The 22322-nt window shown below is 34.2% G+C and overlaps 1 protein-coding gene across 5 annotated transcripts in view; it reads left to right on the top strand.

Moving 5' to 3' along the window:
- PDE1A (phosphodiesterase 1A) overlaps positions 1 to 20465 on the top strand; it is a 455171-nt gene extending 434706 nt beyond the window's left edge. For 3 of the 5 annotated variants that reach the window (XM_016433729.2, XM_007494474.3, XM_007494475.3), the window contains one exon: positions 2065 to 2551. In XM_016433729.2, coding sequence (XP_016289215.1) covers positions 2065 to 2438 — 374 coding nt within the window. In that variant the 3' untranslated portion in view covers positions 2439 to 2551. Of the gene's footprint in view, positions 1 to 2064; positions 2552 to 14879; positions 15003 to 16866 lie in introns of those variants that run through there. The other 2 variants (XM_007494476.3, XM_007494477.3) reach the window with 2 other exon arrangements.
- The last annotated feature ends 1857 nt before the right edge of the window (positions 20466 to 22322 follow it).

The following is a 22322-nucleotide window of genomic DNA, read 5'->3' as shown; positions in this document are numbered from 1 at the left end:
TCCTGAATTCATTTTGTGGCATTATTTTAATATTTCTTGGAGAGGATTCCTGTGGAAACTCTAAGTTTCTATGCTGTATTCCACCATCTTGGCTCTGCCCTCCAATTCCTTTCATGTTTGTTATCTCTGCCACAAGTTTCTCCCTAATGCCATCCCATCCTCCATTCTATTGTCAAAGTGGTCTTTCTAAAAAGTAATTCTGACCATGTCACCCACCCTACTCAATAGATTCCAGTGGATCCCTAATACCTCTAGGATAAAATATGAAATTTTTGCTTATTATTCAAATCCCTTTTTAACCAGGCCCCCTTTTTACCTTTCAAATCTTCTCATGCCTTATACTCCCCATGTTCTCTTTGATCCATCAATGACATTGGTCTTCTTGCTCTTCCTGGAGCTTGAAATACATCATCTCCAAATTCTAGTCATTTTGCAGACTATACTCCATGCCTGAAAGGCATACCCTTCTTGTATGTGCCTCCTGCCTTCTTTAATTTTCTTTAAGCTCTAGCTAAAATCTCACCTTCTATAGGAATATTTTCATTATCTTCCTTCATTCTAATGCCTTTCTTCTGTTAATTATTTCCAATTTTTCCTGTATATAGTATGCTTATATGTAGCATTTTGCATTTTATTTACACACACACACACACCACACACACACACACACACACACACACACACACAAGTCTATGAACTCCTAGAGAGGAAGAATGGTCTTTGACCATTTTGACCATTCTTCGTACCCATAGCACTTGAGTGCCTGACACGTGGAATGTTCTTAATAAATACTTATTGACTGGCAGATAAAAGGATTAGTTGTGAAAGTGAAGAAACTTACCTTGGCAAGGAGAAAAGCCACTTCTCTATGAGACAAAAGGAAAAGATAGTAGGGAAAGATGTTTGAATGGAGGGAGATGAGGAAGAGGAAGAAGAGAAAGTTCCTGACAAATGACCTTATATTTTTGGTTAAGTATGAAGAAAGATAAGTTGGCTTCAGGAAAATTCGGAAATAGTCACTGTGCTGAGTGAGAAGTAAATCTGCTAATGAAGTAAAAAACAAAAAAAAACTTGAATTGTTAATTGAATACCAAACAGAAAGTCCAATAGAAAAGCAACTAGCTACATGGCAAAATAGATAAAATGTTGACATGGAATCAGAAAGTGCCAGGTTCATATTCAGCCTCAGACACTTACTGGCAATTTGATCTTAAGGTAGTCACTTAACCTCTGTTTGACTCAGTTTTCTCATCTTTAAAATGGAGGCAATAATAACCATTTGACTCCTAAGGTGGTTGTGAGGATCAAATGAGGTATTTTGTGAAGTCTCTTACAAACCTTAAAACATTATGTGAGTCCTAGCTATTATTACTTTTATTAATGAAAAATACATATTTAGTGGACCCAATCATTAAGGATTTGTAATGTTCAGTAGCACATGAATTGGGAGTAAGGCAACAAACAGTGTAACAGAGTAAGCCACTGTTGACTGGGGCTAAGTAAGGTATAATTAGCAATAAGGCATAGGTAGGAACTAAAGGGTAGAGATTACACCTGCATTTTTAATACTGTGAGGTGTGCTTACCTTTAGTTTTTATTACTACCATGCTTCAAAAGTGCCACATTTTTCTATGAGGATGAGTGGTTTTTCCAATGACAGAGATAATAATCCCTTCCTGAGTTGCCATGGCTATCAACATTTATTACCTCTTAATCAACCTTTTGCTGTTTTTTTGTTTTTTTGAACCTGGCAACCGTCACACATACTTGAAGCCCTTTTGATTTGAGCACAACCTGACAGGGCTTGTATTCTTCTGGCATAACCTTTAGTACCTAAAGCCACCTTAGGATTTCAGTGAAAATGTTGAGTTACATGTGTGTTTGCATATAACCTCTTAGTTTCTTTTTTTCCTGGTTATTTGTCTAATATTCCTTGGCTACAAAGGAAGAAAAAAATTACTCATGGCTTTGAATTGTTTTTGGAAATCAAAGCAAGAAAGATACGACATAAATCTTAATTTTCTAGCATATGTTTAATTTCCATATTTTGTTCCCTCTCCACAGAACTTCATAGCATTCATCAAGGGCACACCACTGATAGAACAGACAGTAAGGTCCTGTCATCCAGGATATGCCCAGCTGGTAAAAGTTCTCAGCATGCTTATGACCAGCGTTGCTCAAGAACATCATCCGCTCGATCCATCCTCAAACCAGTTCATGCTAGGCCTTCTTGTAGTGCGTCTTCTGGGAATTCAATGGCTATTTCTAATGAAGATGGAAAAGGTGTTATTCAGAGAGGGAAAAGAAGGAAGCCTAAGGTTCCTCCAAAAAAATCACTAGTATACTCATTTCTGGCCAAACAACTAGGTTGGTCAAGAACTGTATTCTTGGCTATCTCATATCTCATAGGAGTAGGTTTATACAAACTAGCCAGTTAAAAGAAAAGTAGAAAGATGCTAAATAAGAAAGAAACACTGAAAGCTGCAAAAATGGAAATCTCATCAAATAAAAATAATTCAGCATAAATAAAATACTCTTGATATTAGACATATATGAGGCACAACAATGTTAAATAAGTCCTGCCATTATGAAGAATGTACTCAGTTAATAACCTGTACAAACTTAGCACATCATTTCCTGAGTCTAAAGATCATTCTACAGTAGATGTTGGTGGAGTTGTCTCCATTAGAACAATGAGCTCTTAATTTATGGATATTTCATTGGGTGGGACCTGTAATTATGTTTAAAAAATTCAATTTATCCCTCAAAAAATAAATGTTGTCAAATAGAGAAAGTGAATAAATTAGAGATGAATGCCCAGGTAATGGCTTTATAGACAATGTCTATCTATCTATCTATCTATCATATATTTCTGTCAGATTTTCCCAGAATGATTCAACCTGGGGAATAATAGCTGTAGCAGAAAGGCAGTATAGTGTACTGGATAAAGGGTCAGTATGGAGTCAGGAAGACCTAAGTTCTACTCATGCTTCTGATATCTTCTGATACTAATAATATGATCATGGGTATGTCACTTAACTGTTCAGTGCCCCATCAACCCTCTAAAACCAAAAATTACAAACAAATTGTCTATTTGCATTGATAAAGGATATTTTCCACATTGGAAATTCCTTTTATTGATAAAATCACAGGTCTCAACTGAACAAAAAAAAAAAAGAGTGTTGGGAATTTCTTCCTTTTTCCTTTTTTCTGCATTATTTTTCTTTTACTATTTATTATGCATCTTATGAATTTTATTACAAGATTTCTTTTCCTGAAAAGGCTCCTAACTATTTTTAAATAGGGTTAGTTATTAGTGTTGATGCCTGCTAATATAATCACTATCCTGAGACAAGCTTGAATGAGAGAAGGCACCTAGAGGCCACTGAGCTATCAAAATACCATTCTGCTACTTCAGCATTTCACAGATGCCATTGAAGACCCTCTGAGTTTCTCATGTTTTCCAGATCTTTGCTTAGTTCCTTAGCTGGTATTCCTAAACCATTGCTTCTTATTTTGTGCTAATATTCCTCCACATAGCTAAGTAGCACAGTAGATAAGAACACTGAACCTGGGGTCAGGATAAACATCTTCCTAAAATCAAATCTGGCCTCAGACACTTATTAGCTATGTAACCCTTGGCAAGACATTTAGCCCTGTTTGCCTCAGTTTTGGGAAATGGCAAAACACTCCAGTGTTTTTGCCAAAAAAACTCTAAACAGAGTCATGAAGAGTCAGACACAACTGAAACAATTGAACAACAAACTGTTCCTACTTTCCTCATTGTTTAGATTGAATCCTTAAGTAGGATGATGTTGGTGACTTCCCCTACTCCTTTCTTTTACACAGAATTTTTCTCCTATCTTCTTCCCTGCCATTTCAGATGGCCAAATCAACTCAAGCTCTTAACATCCCACCCTTTCCTTTTCCCACCTCCCACCCAAAAGCAGCAGCCTGAACAGGTCTTAATATCATGAATAAGTGGTATTGCATATGGTAATACTCTCAGAAAGATTTCTTAGTAATAATACCAAAGCTTAGAAAGTGTGAGTGAATAAAATGGCCCAATCTGATGTGATATAGAAAGCAAATTTTTATTTTAATCTGTGGGGAAAACCAGTTTAATTATTTATGGCAGTTGTAATTTTTAACTGATTAAATTATTAAGAAATTGGCAGTTACACTCTCACTTGGCTGAATAGGGGCAGGATAAGGGAAAAAAACCTATCACTACATCCAAGGTGAATCATCTTCCCCTGTATATTGTACACAAATCCAGCATTTATGCTGAGATATTTTGAATTAATTCATTATCCAATAAAACCTTAAATGAATACTTTTATTGACTTGCCTTAGAAAAGAAAAACAAATTATGACACAATAAGTTGGCCAACAAGAAGGGTTTACTATTTTTAAAGCCAAAATCCCAACTTGAGTATATAAAGAGAGGACTTGAGTTTAGATTCCAGGTCATTATTTCCTTCCTATATGAACACATGCAGTCATTTCACTCCTTGGACTATCAGTTCCTTTTGTTCCAAAAAAGAAAGTGAGACTACTGACATATCAAGGCTCTCTACAATTTTAGATCTTTGAGATTAAAAAACCAATCTCTCAAGTACCAAGTGTAACCTTCAGACTTTTACCCAATAAAGACTATTGAGACCATTTCTCTGGGAATAACATTTTTTAACAGATGCATGCATCTACTAACAAAGACTGGCTCTCTCACCAACCTCCTAAGGGAAAAGAGAGGGCAAGGAAGTCACGTCTCTTGCTTATAAAGTGAGTTGTGTCCTCTCTCTGATTGACTTGACAGCTCAACCTTGGAACCTCCTCTGCCAGTCCCCATGGGTGGATATTTTGAGAGAGGAGGTGGACTCGGAAACCTCATCTTCTCCCTCATTAGATGAGGATTGGATCTCTGCTACGAGGGGAAGATGCCAGCATGTTCTTTCTCTAGCCCTAATATGGAGCTAGAGCTTACCACACTTCCCTTACCTAAGAGAATTCTTAATTACAGATAAAGAGCAAAACTTCAACCTACTAACAAAAGCCATCTCAGACACATGTCTAGAGGCCTGGCAGTAAATTACTTCAGTTTGGAAGCTAGCTGATTTTCTAAACCTTATATTTAAGATAGGTTTCATAATTTGACATTTATTTTCCTTATGACCATCTAAATAAATACTATTGGAGGACTTTTTCTCAGATAATAACCCCCATTTTGGGTAAAATACTCTTTGTAATAAAAAAAAAATCTTATGTTCACTATGGTTTCCATGGATCAGTAAATCAATACAAAGATTTTTTAAACAAATGTGGAAAGAACTATTCTTTTTTACCATGAAAGAACCAGAAAATTCAGTTCACAAGAACATCTCATTCTTTAAGTATTCTAGTTAATCCAAATTCTACATCTGGTATAAGGGGAAAGAATTTAACTTGGAGTCACAACATGGGTCCAAATCCTAATTCTTTTAAGAATTCTTCATTTAAGATTAATTCTTCATAAAAACTCTTCATTTAAGAGTTTTGTAACCATGCCAGATCATTGAACACCCTTTGAAGCTTCTGAATTCCTATGCTCTGTAATTTTGTTTCCTCATATGTAGGACATAGGGAGAGATACTAAACCTGTATTTTCAAGAGAATGCCAAGAGAGGGAATTCCAGTATATTCTTTGCAGTTTAAAGTCTTAGAGACTTGCCTAAAACACCTGAGGTCACAATACAGAGAGATGTCAGAAGCAGAACTGGAAGCCGGGTACCTCTATAAAATTGAGATCTTTATATTTGAAGTCCCTCTTTAATAGAAAAGAATTTGAGGAAAGAATTTTATAAACCTTAAAGCACTATAGAAATGAAATCTAGTTCCAAGATCAGAAATAATTAATCGTAGTTGCATTATCTTAAGGGAAAATAGGATATATTTCAAGATTTTTGGGGTAGTAGGAAAAAGAGCATGCATCCAAGATCAATTAAAGTACCCTGGCAATGTTTAGCCTGAAGAGAATGCATTGAGGAGATCAATATAGCAATATTTAATTATTTGAATAGTAGTTCTATGAAAGAAGATTTAGATTCACTCTGTTTGGCCCATAGGGTATAACTAGGAACAATGTTAATGTAAAGAAGCTGAAAAGGGCAAAATTTAGATTTCTTGTAAAGAAGAACTTCTTGACAATTAGAATTAATTCAAAGTGGATTAGACTACCTTGGAAGATCAGAGCTAGAGGTACAAGGACCCTCAGAATTTACCCAGTTCAACACCGTTATTTTACAGATGATGTAATGAACTCATGGAAATTCCCTGATTTGTACAAGGTCACATTGTCAGCAAGCATTTGAAGTGGTATTTGAACTCATATCCTCTGACTGGAATTCTTTTCAACCTGTTATGTTGCTAAACAGGTTGTCAATTAGAGTGATTAGAGACTTCCCTCATATATAAAGTAAAGGAGTACATTCTGAACGCAGCCCAGAAGATTTCTCACCCCAGCAGAATTTCAGTCAGCACCCTGAGGATGTGGGGACAATTTCAGTTTTGCCTTTGTATCACTAGGATGAGTTTCCACATACGATGCTCCCTAAATCATAAGATCATGAGTCTAGTCTAAAAAATCCAAAATATTTCTCAAGGACCACACATCCTGTTTCTTTTCCTTGTCTGCTGTTCCTTTTGGTCACACACAATCAGATTTACAGATAGACCAAAAGATAACTTCAATAATTAAGCCAGTATTTGGGTCACCTTTTAAAATGTTCCTAGAACAAGGGCCAGTTTTTCTTTCCATAATTCAGTCACTCTGAACAGTATCTTTAAAATTAGCCAACTTTTTTTGTAAAGAAGATGATCCAATTAAACTACACACCTGTCTGTGCAGTAACTGAATTTTTAGCATCACTATTGAAAGCATATAATAGTCGACTCTCAACAATTTCATATGCAGTCAAACAGGGACATATTGTGCAGTTTTGATGGAGTGGAAAGGGAGACCCTGTGGCCCCTATAAACCTGTAAGTGATTGTTCTTAATAAGCAAAAGAGAGAAGAGTAGACTCTGAAAATTATAGCCAAGAGTTTAAATTAGATTATTGTTAAAATTCTAGCAAACATTAGTAAATGAATATATTGTGATCATGTAGAATAAGAAGCAATGATCATAGATTTTTTTTTATTTTGCAGGGTAGCTGACTGGTAGGTCCAAGGAATGAAGTAGACAAAATTTAGTTAAATCTTTGCAAAATATTGAGCTTTATTATTCTTATTATTTTGTGAGAATTGCAGAAAGAGATACATGAGGGATAATATGTGGACTAGAAACTGATAGAATTAATAGGTGGTTTTAGAACTGAAAAAATTATTCTGCCCAAAGAGCTTAATGACATCATTTGGGGAAGCTGAGCTCCCGAAGAGTGCTCCCAGGTGTCTATCCTGGATTGGTTTCTGCTTTTATTTTTTTGAAAATGACTTGGACATATGCACAGATGACATATTCATCAATTTCACATGAAATGGAAAAAGCTGAAATGGATAGCTAATTAGTTGGATTACAAAGCCAAGGTAAAAATATCTCAAAGGATTCTAAATGTCAGACTAAATATAATAAGATAAAATTTAATAGAGATATAACGAATACAGGGAGTTTCCAAAAATCAACTCCATAATTATAGATGTGGTAGAGATGTCTAGCTAAAAAAATCATCTGAAAAACTTGTGGAATTTTTTTAGTGGATTTCAAGTTCCACAGTTATTAAGTGTGCAAATAACATAGCCAGAAAACCATTTGAAGCCAGTAAAGCATTAAAGCATTTGAAGTGATACCTAATTACAGATTTCAGGAGATGACCACTGTACTGTACTTTACCCTGGAATAACAATATCTGAAATACTGTGTTCAATCCAGAGCACCCCATATAGGAAAGAGAAAAAAAAATGGAAGTTATCCAGAGAAGGACAATTAGGATGGAGAAGGACTTGGAATCATTCTCTACAGAGACTGGTTGAAGAATCTAGGGTTGTTTACCCTTTAGAATTGAACATGATGATGGGTCAACACGATAACTTTGTCAGCTATTCAGAGGCATACAGAAGAGGAATTCATTGTTTACATTTGGCCAAACACCACATCAGTAGAGACAAGGAGAGGATGTAAAAAAGAGCTAACTTTACACTTGTTTCATGGAAAAACTTGATAGGAATTCTCAAAAAAGTAGAAAGGGCTGCCATACGAGGTAGTGGTTCTTCAAGAAGAGGGCAAATAATGAGTTGTCAGCTGTTTTATAATGGATTATTGTTCAAGGACAGGTTGAACTAGAAGATCGACTTGTTAGGTCATATTTGGCTTCTAATCTAAGGCTTGGAAAGGGAGGTTCTCTACCTCCTGAGGCCGTCCATTATTCTCATGGATAAGTCTATTTGTTTGGAATTTTGTTTAGTTTGTTTACCTGACATCAAATCTAAATTTGCCAATTTATAATTTCTACTCATTGCATCTGGTTTTCCCTCAGAGGTGAAAACAAATGTCTAATATCCCCTATTAAAATGTGATCTCCTTGAGAGCAGGAACTATGATTGTGTCTTTCTTTGAATCCTCAGAAGTTAATAGTTCCTGGAAGACCTTAGGAAATGCTTCTTGTGTTAATCCCTTTGCCACTTGACAGATTTCAAATACTTGACAGCTATCATGACCATCCCCAGTCTTTTCTTTTTGAGGCTAAACGTTCCCAGCGTCTTTAATTGATCATTATGACATGTCATTATCATGCCCTCGTCCATTTTTTGAGTTTCCTTGTTTATGTATAAAAACTACAACCATTCCTCCATTTACCCAGCTTCATAACCTTTGAGTCATTCTCAACTCTTCATTCTCCCTCATCCTCATATCCATTCAGCTTCCGATTCTTCTTGGGACTATCTTCTTGACATCTCTCATATCTGTTCCCTTCACTCTATTTACATGATTATGACCCTCTGGCTCCTAACATAGTTCAGGCCCTCATCATCATTTCTTGCCTAGATTGCTATAATAGTCTGCCAGCTTCACCTCTCCTCTCTATATGGTTACCAAAGTGATGTTCTGCAAACATGGCTTTGACCATCCTCCTCCTCTTTTTAATAAATTCTAGTAGCTATTTCCTCCAGGATCAAATATGCTCTCGTTTGGCATTAAAAATACTTTAAAACATGACTTTAACCTACCTTTTTACGATTTACAGTACGTTATTCTTTTTACTGCTGTCAACAGCCTAGCCAAAATTACCTTGCTATTCCTCATGCATATTATTCAATCATCCATTCCTGTGCCTCTTCATAAGCTACCCCTTATATCTGGAATGAAGTGCCTCTTTACCTCTGCCTCCTAGAATCTCCAGCTTCATTCAAAGATCAGGCCAGTGTGAACTCCTATATAAGACCTTCCCTGATTCTTCCAGCTACTAATGCCTTCCTTTTTCCCTTTAAAATTAACTTGTACTTATCTGTGTTTATTTAATATCTGTTTATACATATATAGATCATTTCTCCTGATAGAATCAAAGCTTATTGAGGTCAGGGACTTTTCATCTTTTTCTTTGTATCTTTAGCAACTAACAGCAGCCAGCACATAGAAGATGCTTAATATATATGTGTGTGTGTGTGTGTGTGTGTGTGTGTATAATATTTATTTTTTTAATTTTATTTGGTCAATTTCAAACATTATTCCTTGGTTACAAAAACCATATTCTATTCCTTCCCCCCACCCTTCCCATTGCCGAAGTGCAATTCCACTGGGTATTACATGTGTCCTTGATCAGAACCTACTTCCATGCTGTTGATGTTTGCATTAGGATATTCATTTAGAGTTTATATCCCCAATCATACCCCCTCAACCCATGTAATCAAGCAGTTGTTTTTCTTCTGTGTTTCTACTCCCACAGTTTTTATATATATTTGTTAGTTATATATTGTTGGTTAATTGATTGATAGAACATAGTTCCAGGGTCTTTCTGTGATGAACTGAAAATAAGGTGACAGATTGAACATAGGTACTAAAGAACTCAGGTGAGTCAAAGGCCACTCCAAGATTTCAAGTCTAGATAATGAGAAAAATACCTTTGCATTTGAAGAAAGATAGAGTTTGAAATGAAAAGAAAATGATGTGTTTTAGTCTACATCTCTATATTCTAATAAACATGTTTATCTAGGAGTTGCAAATATGGGTTTTGAATTCAGGTTTTAGCTACAGATATGGAAATTTTCAGTACAAAAATAATGGTTGAAATCAACTGATTTTCTGGTTTCTGAAAAGCAATGAATCTAGAAAGAAGAATTTTAAAGTATAAATGAGGAAATTCATAGGAAAAGTCTGGCTAGACAGAAGATCTATATGCCATAGTGGTCCACCAGTGATTTTTGGAGCAGTAATATAGTAGCATTTGAAATAACAACAATAATATTCTAGAATGAATTAAGTTCTCATAAATATATCATCATATATAAATGAGAAGATACATATACAAACACATAGGCAAGAATTGATATATAGGTATAAATAGGAAGTATCATAGTTTTTTATATATGCACATATGCATGTATAAAATTATCTTTTTATGTATATGCACATTATTCTCATTAAAAAATAATTCCCAAAGGATTGCCATCCTTTTTCCCCCTAATGAATATTTGATGTCATTCTTAGCTAGAGTGCCCTTTGCTATTATTGCTTTGGACCATCTGTATGCCATTAGAGACTAATTGCTAATATCTACATAGTAATTTTAAAGAGCTATTATTTCCATTACCTCATTTGGTCTTTGTAATAGCTTTGTGTAATAGAGATAAAGTGATTTGACCAGTGTCAGCCAGCTAGCAAGTGACATAGGAAGGGCTTGAACTCAAGTCCTTTGACTCCAAGCCCATTGATCTTCCCATTCCCCCATGTTGGGAGATACATTTCCCAACAGAGATATCATGATAAATGAAAGAGAGAAATATAGAAAAATAAATAGTAAAATTTATTAAGTATATACTAATATATATCAAATATATTAAAATATACCAAAAGTGAAGAATAATTAAGAAGTTTTGCTATTAGAATAGTATCATCTGCATATCTTCAATTATTGACATTTCTCTTGGCAAGCTTAATTCTGGTTTCTGCTTCATCCAGTTTGGCATATAATATATACCTAGTAAGTATAAAATCTGACCTGAAACTCAACATTTAAAAAAACACACCTAAAATCTTGGCAACTTGTTCCATCACTTCCTGGCTAATAAAGAGAGAAGAAATGGAAACAGTGTCAAATTTCATATTCTTGGGAACAAAGATGAGTGCAGACAATGACTTGCAACCATAAAATCAAAAGGGGCTTGTTTCTTAGAAGGGAGCTATTGCAAAGGTCGATTGCATGCAAAAAACCAGAGATATCACCTTGCTGACAGAGGTCTGTATAGTCAAAGCTATGGTTTTATCAGGAGTAATGTGTGGCTGGGAGAGTTGCACTTGAAGGAAAGCTGAGTGGCAAAGAATCAACATTTTCTAATCATGGTGCTAGAGAAGACTTTTGAACAGCCAGGACATCAAATCAAGCTATACTTAAAGAAGTCAAATCTGACTAAACATTGGAAGGACAAATGTGGAAAGTGAAGCTTAAACATTTTGGCCTCATAATGAGAAAGATGGAAGGCAAAAAGAGAAGACAGCAGAGGATAAGATAAACATAGAGTGTCATGGAAGTAATGAAAATGAGCTTGGACAGACTTTGAAAGATAATGGAGGGAAGAAGGGCCCGACATGCTCTGGTCCATAAAGTCAAGAAGAGTCACACATCTGAACAAATTAACCACAACATGCTAGGCTCTGAGGTAAAGTTATGGGGATATAAATACAAGAGAATGAGGTAGTCCTTATGGCCAAATAGATTATTTTTCTACTGGGGGAAGATACAGATAGAGGAGCAGGAATTGAGGGTGCATGTCAAAGAGACTGTAAGAAGTATGTTAGTAGCCATCTTCCAGGCAATATAAGGCAAAGGATTCACCTATCAGGATGAGGCATGGGGTTTTGGGAGGTGGACCTAGGAGCAGAGTTCAAATTTCCAGAGGGATAGAGATGGTCAGAAAGTAGGATCATGGGAACAGTAGTTTTATTTTTTTTTTTAATGCAGGATATCTTTCTCCTCTTCCCTACTATCTTGTCTAAGACAGACATCTGCTTCTTTTAGTGGTGATAGTCAATGGTGCCTTAAAGGTGAGACTAATAGTATATGTGCTTGCAACACACCAAATGAGGCTACATCTTCCTGTCCAGACAGGGGTTCACAGTTCTCAATGCTTAATCCTCTGCTTGGACAATCATGAAATTCATTTAATTTGTCATTTTTTTACTTGAAGAAGGCAGATAATGAAGGTTCATATAGTCAGTCTCTGATTCCAAATCTAAGGCTCCATCCACACTACCATGCCAATATGGAGGTTTATAGAGTCTCAGAATTACTATTGTGCTACATAGGGCTGAATTTTTTTTTTTAGCAATGTAACCAGAGGTTTGAACATTATATTAAATTAGATAAGCAGATGTATCTATATTTATATCTATGTGTTTCTTTTGATATAGATATTCACATGTAGAGAGAAATAAAGAAATAATCATAAAAGTAGTCTGATATAATATGATCTTCCTTTAATTCTGGTTCTAAAAGGCTTTAATAATTAAAATAATGAAATTCTATTTACTTTTCATCATCCTAACCTTGTGGTACCATACAAATATTAGGATTAATTTGTGAAGCAAGACCAAAGATCAACAGTGTCAGTAATACTATTCCTCAAGATAGTACTTTTTAAACTAATTTTGTTGAATGACAATATTTATAAGCATTTATCTATCATGTGCCAAGTGCTATGTTGAGGCTGATGGATGCAAATAGAAAAAAGGAAGGCAGTTACTGCCCTGAAAAAGATGACATTCTCATACAAAACATTTAGGGAAAGAATGGCTGGGGCATTATTTTGGTCTGGAAAGTCACAGGAAAGATGAGGGGTGTTAAAGGGCAGTCCATTGATATCATCTCTCCTATCTCTGAATGACTTTTGGAACACAACAGAAATTCCAAGATCTCTTTGTTTTCATAAACTTTTTTCTGGACCACTTTCTGGTTTTCCTAAGAATAGTAAACCCCAATAGTATATGGGATTCCTCCACAGAACTTATCTTATCTGACATTTATTCACAATTTATCTTATCATGGGAGGAATGCTTGGTGCTTCTGATTTCCTTAGTTTACATATTGACATAAGATCATTCAGAAAATCATAGGTTTGGGGCTAGAAGTCAACTTTAAAACCATAGAATTCAAACTCCTCCTTTTAGTTGAAACACAACATCCATATGATGTGGGCAGTGCTAATTGGGTCTTGTCCCAAGAATTAATTGACAGCTCAAACCAATCCCATTGTGAGAGAACAAGCTTTGTTATAAGAAAATTTAGTACCAGGGTAGCTATAGACAGTTAGCTAGCTAGTATAATAAGTATGGTAATGTAGTAAGTAAGTAAGTAAGTAAGGTAAGCAAGGGATGGGCTGGTAGAGGGTTTTCAGGAATGCTTTTTATCTTGATTGGTTATTAAGGAAAAGGCCATTTGTTTGGGTGGTTTTTGCCCTGGAACTGATGTCACTTTAGCCAGGGTCCACTTTGGTCTGTGAGACTTTATCCATGATTCATTTCTGTTTATCCATTGAGGGGAGCAAACTGCAACATAAATAGAATGCTAATGATATATTAAATCTCCAGGGCAACCTTCGGCCAAATTTTGTTTTTTTTTCTGCATAGACTCTGAGGCAGTGGTTGTGGAAATTGAGCAGTGTTTGAACCTAGTCCCTTGAACCACCTATACTTGCTGTTCAGAGAGCCCCAATCTAAGTTATGTCTAAAGACTGATGTGAGGAATTTTCTCATACTTGCAGATCTAAGCAACCCATATGTCTTATCAGAAAGGTGGCATACGAATCGACTAATTACTGTTTCTATGTTCTTTTAATTGTTTACAGTTATTTGGCAGGGCTTGCGAGACTTTTTAGCCCACATCATATATAGGTAAAATAACTGATCTGAGATCATTCTGGTATATAGTGGAATCGGGATCCATTTCTAAGTCTTTTTCTTTCAGTCAATGGACTTTTGTTTGCTAATTCATTTCAAACCAAGCATAAACTCTGGTCTAGAAAACAGAGTATTATAAGGTAAGTAATATAGCTCTGAGATTTGCTAAATGTCACAATTGTTTCTTTGTTACTCTGTTTCTCTGTCTTTATTATTAAACCTAGATCTCCCCATCTGTCATGAATCTATACCATCTTTTTTAGGTCACAGATCTTCAAGCCCATTTAAAAATTTTATGACCTTGAAAAATTATACTAACGGTAAACAATTTAAAACCATTCAATTTTTGTATAGCCAGATGCACAATTCTTTAAACATAAGCTGATCTCTTAAATTCCTTTTTTCTTTAATCCACAGGAATGTCAATGGAACATAGAGAAAGACAAGTAATCCTGGGATTTACCTATGTCTTTTCAGTTTTAGCTTTTTTTTTTTCCTTCAGGAAAAGAATTGAAGACATAATTTGCCTGTGATATTCAATATGTGTTTAAATCTGTCTTGCCTTTTTCCGCTTTGTGTTCATAGTTCATATTTTTATAGTTTTAGAAGTACCATAGAATTACCAAAATATAACTTTTTAAGTTTTACTTTACTCATTGAAAGTTAAATGCCTGATGATCTTGGAGAAATGTGCTACAAAGTCCAGTAAGAATAAAATTTAATCTGCCAAATTAGATTGTTACCTCTTAACCCACTTAATTGGTCTCCCCAGATAACTTGTCTTTTTCCCTCAGGTGAGGCCCAGCTCCATAAGAATTCAGAGGAGGTAATAAATACCACAGAAGAAAAATGTGATGTGATTCACCACCAGTAGGTTTGAGACATCTTAAAGGCCTCTGGAGTATTAGAAATGAGAGGTAATTCCATCTTTACTATTCTTGAAATATAATTCCCAAAGAGGATTTTAATATGGTAGTTTTATGCCGTTTTATTTGAATATTCTCCTTTTTAAATGTTCTTACGTCACTTTTATTAGTAATCTTACAAAAGAGAGAACATTTCTAATGGCAAACCTCTTCTGAGTTACTGATAATCTATTCATACCTGAAATCAAAGGCCAATGTTTAAGAATCTAAATTAAAAAAAAAACAAATAAATATTGGAGAGAAAATAGTGAAGGACAAGAGTTTAAAAATGCACCTTGGAGAAATATTAAATTAGAATTAAAATAAAGAGCTATGACTTTTTCCATAATTCAATGCCACAAATTATAATGACCATATAGAGGCATCCTGCATATAGTGTGATCTTTTCTAAAGAACACCACTCAATTTTTGGCAGGTAAAATCCTCCCCTTCTTTAAGTAACGTTAAAGTTTTCTTAAAGTACTGTTACGTTGGCAGAATTTAGCTGGAAACTTTAGTCTTTCTATTTGAACCTGATCATGGCAGTTAGTTTCACAGACCAAGCAAGCAAGAATTTATTCATCTCTTAGTCTGTACCAGACATATATCTGTGCTAAATGCTGAGGATTCAAAGGTAAAAATATCTATTCTAATGGGGGAGATAACATGTTAATAAGTACATATAAAATATACGTTTAATAGAAAATTATTGTATCCCATAGGATCACTTTGAGAGTGTTTAGGATACACAACAAAATCAAGTGTTCTGATACAATCCCTCATCTAGTTCACACTTCCAGTCTCTATGTCCCTTCAATTCAATAACATTCCTGTTTCTCATTTTACTTCTAAATAGTTATAACCAGCTTCAAATATACTAATGGGGTTAATGATCATTGGTTTCCTTCTGGATCAGGCATGACATTTTGATTTTTCACCATAGGATCATTGGATTTTAGAGCTAAAAGGGATATTAAAACTCTTATATTCCAACTCCTTCATTTTATGTTTAAAGGAGTTTGAGTCCAGAGTAGAAGTATCATGTATAAGGGCACATAGGGAATAAGTATTTGCATAGGAATTTAATCCCAAGTCTTCTAACTTTCAATCCAGCATTATTTTTCCCTCCTCCAATCATACTATACTTTTTTCATAGTGCTATAAAATTTCACACTAGAAAATATACCTTCTTCCACAAAATGGACTTAATTTTTCATTTAAAAATTGTTTAAAAATATATTAATCTTCAACATACAGAACCCTATCTCCATTTTCTTTCTCCATATTAATAGAAAAATATGAATACTCCTTTTTTCATTAAGTGATACAATAGAACAGGGTAGTATTGTAGAATTCATAATATCCTCATATGATTTCAGTGAATAATGGAAGAAGAGAGAAAACAATTATATATGAATGCTTGAATGTCCTCAAAAAGAAGATTCCTCTTAAGTATGATCTTAATTTCTAAAGCCTGAAAATAAACTAGAGCAAAATATGGCCCAAGACGATGGATATTTTCAATGTTTTAAATAATTAGACTTTAAAATGTTTCTTTTAAAATTCTATAGCATTTATACTTCTGAAGCTATTGAAACTTAATTGCAGTAAGATTTTGAGGACACTTAGTACTTAAGGTTTTGCAAACTATTGTACTGGTGAATGATATGACTAGCCACTAGCATTTATTATGCAACCAGTCTATATAAGACACCATTATAAGCACTGAACAAAAGTATTGGGACATAAGCACTTCTTTACTAAGTTTAATGAAAGTCTCTCAAGGATTATTGTTGTTTCAAGTACTTAGAAATTGTCCTCATCAAACTTTCAACGTGAAAACTGTATAGATCTAAGTGTTATACTTCTCCCCCAGGAAAAACCTGAAAATAGCCTGAAGAATTTCCATCAGTATGTAGTTCCCTATATCAACCCTAGGCTATGGCCTCAAATAATTGCTGTGGTGACAAATTATGGTGGTTGTCATGGCTGCTGTTGTCTTCTTTGAACATCAGAGCAACCGTGTGAGAGAGATAATAGAGATACAATTGTTCTTACTTTAACAAGACTCGGGATTTAGAGCTAGAAGACTATAGAGGAGAATATAGAAGACTATAGAAGAAGAATATAGAGACTACATATTTTACCTCACTCTAATTTTGTCAGTGAGAGAATGACCTGGGAAAACCAGACCAACTTTTACAAGTTCCTAAGGTAGAAAAAAACAGTCAAAACCAGGATTCAAATCTTCTCTCTAAATCCAGTGCTCTCTTATTAAATGAAATTGTTGAAGTTTATATCATAATTTTTGTTCATTTGGCCATTTGTAAAGCTAAACCACTGATGTCTTATATTAAATCTGTTTGTAAAAAATGAATATTGGCTTCACTGGAAATGAGAGATATTTATGGAATGATGAAATTATGATTCCTGGTTTCTTTCAGGAAAATCAGAATGTTGCATAAATGTCCTAAATCCTCAAATGGCCAGGAGACTCGACTCTAAGCATATTCATGAACCCTGCTCTTTTTAATGGATGATAATGGAAGAAAATAATGTTAAAAACATGGAATCCTGAGTTCATAACTCAGACCATTTCGATTTTCTCAAGATTTCAGTAGAGTTTTCTCATTGTTGTTACTGTCATAGTGTCATCATCATTGTGTTTCTTCCACTGTTGGGCCATCTTCAATCAAGCTAGAAAAAACTCAACAACTTTTCAGTCAATTATTGGACCACTTTTAAAATTTGCATTATTGAAAGCTGTTCTAACTTAGCTGACTGTGAAATGTGTATAAATATATAATGCATTCATTTATTCATTCAGCCATTCTCTGATGTACTGTTTTATGAAAAGTGATATAGCGGGCAATTTTCTTTTTTAAACCTGATGGAAAAAAATTATTTCTGCAGTCTTGGACAGCAGACCATCTAGATCATTCTTAAAACATTTCTGTCAATATTTGGGAACAGAGTTGGAAAGCCCTAAAACTGAAACCGGACACTTAAGTGAGCAATGAATCTACAATTAAATTGGGGTTCCAAAGTAGAGGAGACCTCATCATGATTAAGAACTTGTGATAAAGTCAGTAGAACATTTATCTGAAACTAACTAATCAGCTTGTAGATCATTATCATCATCTGCATTGTCATCATCAAAATCTAAAGACTATGTAGCATTGTTTGCTGATGTGCAACATGAATCCAGTCTCAGAGAAGAGTCTACAATCTTTGCTAATGGGAACCTTTGGAACTGAATCATGAACTTACCAGCTGGAGTATTGGGTCCAGCAGAAAAAAGTAGAAAAAAAATATTGAACATTATTGGAGGTCAAAATAAAAGATTTATGTATGTATGTATGATAAAATGTATATTCAACAAATGCTAGTTGAAATGTACTATGTGAAATTCCATATATTCTCTAAATAAATATGTATGTATATAATATACATATATATAATATATATTTCCCCTAATGCATTAATAAGAGAAGAACTTCCAGCCTCATTGTCTCTAATTCATCTCCCTCAGTTTGCTCCCAGTAGTGTAAGGCTGTGTGCATGTACAAGAACTTCCAGGCTGCTCCGAGATGAAGAATACTTTTGCTGAGAACTGATAAAATGATCAGCATGAGTCAGATGTTGTGAATTTTAATTGAGAGTTTGGATGGACAAGGACTTCACAAGTTTGAATTGTCCATGTATTTTGCAATACCCAAAAATCTGTTGAAAACATCATCAGACTCACCATAGATTAAGAAATGAGCCAATTGTCTCATTAAATCAAAGGAGCTCTGTCTGTCTTTGGGTCGGCTTCCTTTCTGATTTGTGCAATGTTAAGCAATATTTTTTTTTAATGGTCAAAACTCTAAGTTTGCAAATCAAGATAGAGGGACTATGCCATTTACAACTTAGCTCACTTTTAATGTGTAAGCCATATTCAATATGCATATTTAGTATGCATAATTTAATGTATGAAATATATTTGCCTAAGAAGTGTACAAAGTGCATTTCCATGTCTTGTGAATGAGGCTATTAGTTTTTGTTTAGCCTAAGCCTCTGACACAGCACTGCTGAATAAGAAATTGTACCATAGGTGTTATAATGCACTTGATATTTTTATTTTAAGAATAAAGATTGATCTATACTGATAGGGTCAAAGAGAACAATTCCATATGTATATCATGGCCACTTTGCATCAGCAAAAAAAAAAAAAATCCAAGTTTTTATTTATTATTTTTGTTTCTATTTTTCTTTTTCTTTCCCTCTTTTATTCTTTTCCATTTTCCTATATAGGAAGAAAAATATTATGACTGTTTATTGGTATTATTTTTAAGCTATTTACCAGGCAGAAAGAGACTATGTCGATACTAAACTCATTTAAAACAACATTTTACTATTTGTAAAGCCTAATTTTTAAGCCTAAAGTGTTCTAAGTGGCCTTTTAATTAAGCTTTAAAGTCTCTCTAAATAAGAAGTGAAAACACTGAGTCTGAAATATTATAGGGAGTCTGACCACTCTGTTTCTCTATGAAGAATTTAAGCACTACTGGCTCTTATTACCAAAACAAAACAAAAATAAATACATGTGTACAGAATTCATCAATTCCTCTGTCTTACCTTTAAACAAAATTGTTTAATAATGTTACCTTTCTAAGAGGCAGTGTTGCATAGTGGATAGAGAGTTAATCTCTAAACTGGAGAGATTTGTGTTTAAGACCTATCTCTGGCTGTGTGACTCTGGGTACGTAACCTCTCTAGGCAATTCTGTAAGGCTATTAGTGGAAGAAAAAGTGCCAACCTTCATTAATAGGAGGAGTTTCCTTACCCAAGAATTCTCTACATGAATAAAATTCAGAAAATAATATTTAAATATTACTTTGATATTCACAAATAAAATAAAATTCAAAAAATAAAAATAAAATAAAATTAGAAAAATAAAAAAAAATAGTCCCTGCTTCGATGTTACCTTTCTAGGCACTGTTAAAAATTGTCCTGAAGTAGTATCCCATAGAAGAGTGATTATTCTTTTCTCACCTGTCATCTCTTTTGGACCCCTTGACGTCCGTTTAAAAAAAAAATTCTTTTTCTATTGCTGCTTGAGACAATTTAAGAGATCCATTCAACACAGACTCTCCCAGGAGTGAAGGACAAGAATACAATCAAATATAGCATGAAAGCAAAACTACCTATTCCCTGTGTTCTCTCTATTATTCATACAGATATGTAGTCCCATTTCCATCCTCCCTTAAAATATTGAAGGAGATATAATTCAGGCTGCACCATGCTGTTGTATCTTGGTCTCAAATGTTTCAGTTTAACAGAACTCTTCTGTAAAAATAGTATGCTTTGGGATCTAGCTAATAATACTTTAACTTAATTTTATCATGACAACCTACAATTGTGATTTTACTATCTGTACTCGTCTGTATTTCCTATTATAGTATTGCTAAATAAATCATATTTGAGGAGAAATATTGTGAACTATTTGTTGTCCAATCTAGTTAAGTTTTGTGGCCCATAGTTGGAAATGGAAGTTGGCAGAAAACACAACCAACTGTCCATACATATGTATTCTAAAGTATTATGATCGGCAGAGGTAAGGAGTATAAAATGGTAAATGTTCATGGGTTTTGGCTAAAGCATTGAGCCACAGATTCAGAGAAGTATTCAATGTATAGGTGATAATAGAGGTCGTCTATTATAATCCCATTTTATAGCTATTTAAAATAATTGAGGGTATAGGGTACGAGTAGGGTCTGCAAGAAATTCTATATCTTTCAAAATCCTGGATTAAAATCTCAACCTCCATCTCTGTGTGAATCTTGATTGTCAGCCAGCTATCTTCATTTTCCACAGTGACATCTCATGATTATATAATATAAATACATATTTTATATCTGTGTATATACATCCATAAATATAAATATATATATGAAAATATATCTACAGCATATGTATTTATATTTAATCACACAGGCATTATCTCTATGTTGGCCAAATCATAGCATTAACTAGTATTTCTGTCACTGGGGGGTGGGGGGGAAGAAATGGGGAAACACTGGAGAGATGTTTTAGACAGTCTTCCTCTCTAGACCAAAGTCTGGGGAGCAGGAAGTGATAGAAAGACACCTAGTTTTGTAATGGTATTTTATTGTATTTATTTTTACACTAGACAATATCTGGTGTGGGTAAGAGACTTGAAGCTATTTCATTCTGGTTTACAGAACTTCTTTCTGAATTGAAACCACTACAAAGGGGCTCAGAATTTGTAGTCTTGTTTGTTTGCTTGTTTTTCTGTAGGCAATCTCTGAATTCTTTCAATTAGGATTTCATTTTCTATATTCAGAATTTTGAGGAGTTGTCTTCTATTATTTCCTTTGTTATAGTGTTAAGTATTTTTGTTGTGTCGTGTTCTTTTATTCCTTAGCTTGTCTCTACACAGTTATCTTCAAGAGCAAAATGATTTGCTGGCAAAATGAACATATTTCCTACTTTATTTTCAATTCCAGATTCTATCTATTCTCTCCCTTATCCACTGAAAAAGTAAATATTATATCAATTATACATATAAGTTATGCAAAACACAATTTTACATTAGTCATGTGAAAAAAGGAGAAAAAATAATAAGCAGGGGGAAATGCTTCAGTCTATAATCAGAGTCCAACACTTATCTGTGAAGATGGATAGAATGAGTTTATTGGAAATGACTTGGATCATCATATTCATCAGAGTTGCTAAGATTTTAACGGTTGGTTTCTTTACTACATTGCTATAACTATGTACATTGTTTTCCTGGTTCTTCTTACTTCACTTTGCAACAGTACTTAAATCTTCCTAGGTTAATCTGAAACCATATTCTTCAACCTTCACAATAATCTTTCATGACAATCATATACCACAATTTGTTTAGTCATTCCCCAATTAATGGGCATCCCCTCCATTTCCAGTTCTTTGCCACCAAAAAAAGGACTACTTTTTTGACAAAATATAACATACCTCCCTATTAAAAAAATATAAGAAAGCATAGGAAGAAGTAGAGTTTTTCTTAAGCTATTAAGTAGTATCTTTGTAAAATCAAGAGTAAGCATTATTTGTAGTGGGGATAACTAAAAGCCTTTCTAATAAGATCAGGGGTGAAGCAAAGATCTTCATTATCACTATTGTTATTTCATATTCTACTAGAAATTATGATTATAGAAATAAAGCAAGAAATAGAAATTGAAGGACTAAACATAAGAAAACAAAACTATAATTTTTTTGCAGATAATATAATGGTCTTCGTAGGGAAGCCTATAGAATCACCTAAAAATAGTCATAATAATAAACAAC

The sequence above is a fragment of the Monodelphis domestica genome, chromosome 4 (genome assembly GCF_027887165.1).
Source record: "Monodelphis domestica isolate mMonDom1 chromosome 4, mMonDom1.pri, whole genome shotgun sequence".
Taxonomy (NCBI): Eukaryota; Metazoa; Chordata; class Mammalia; order Didelphimorphia; family Didelphidae; genus Monodelphis; species Monodelphis domestica.
The sequence above is the reverse complement of the archived record's forward strand: the minus strand, read 5'-3'. Positions and strand labels throughout refer to the sequence as shown.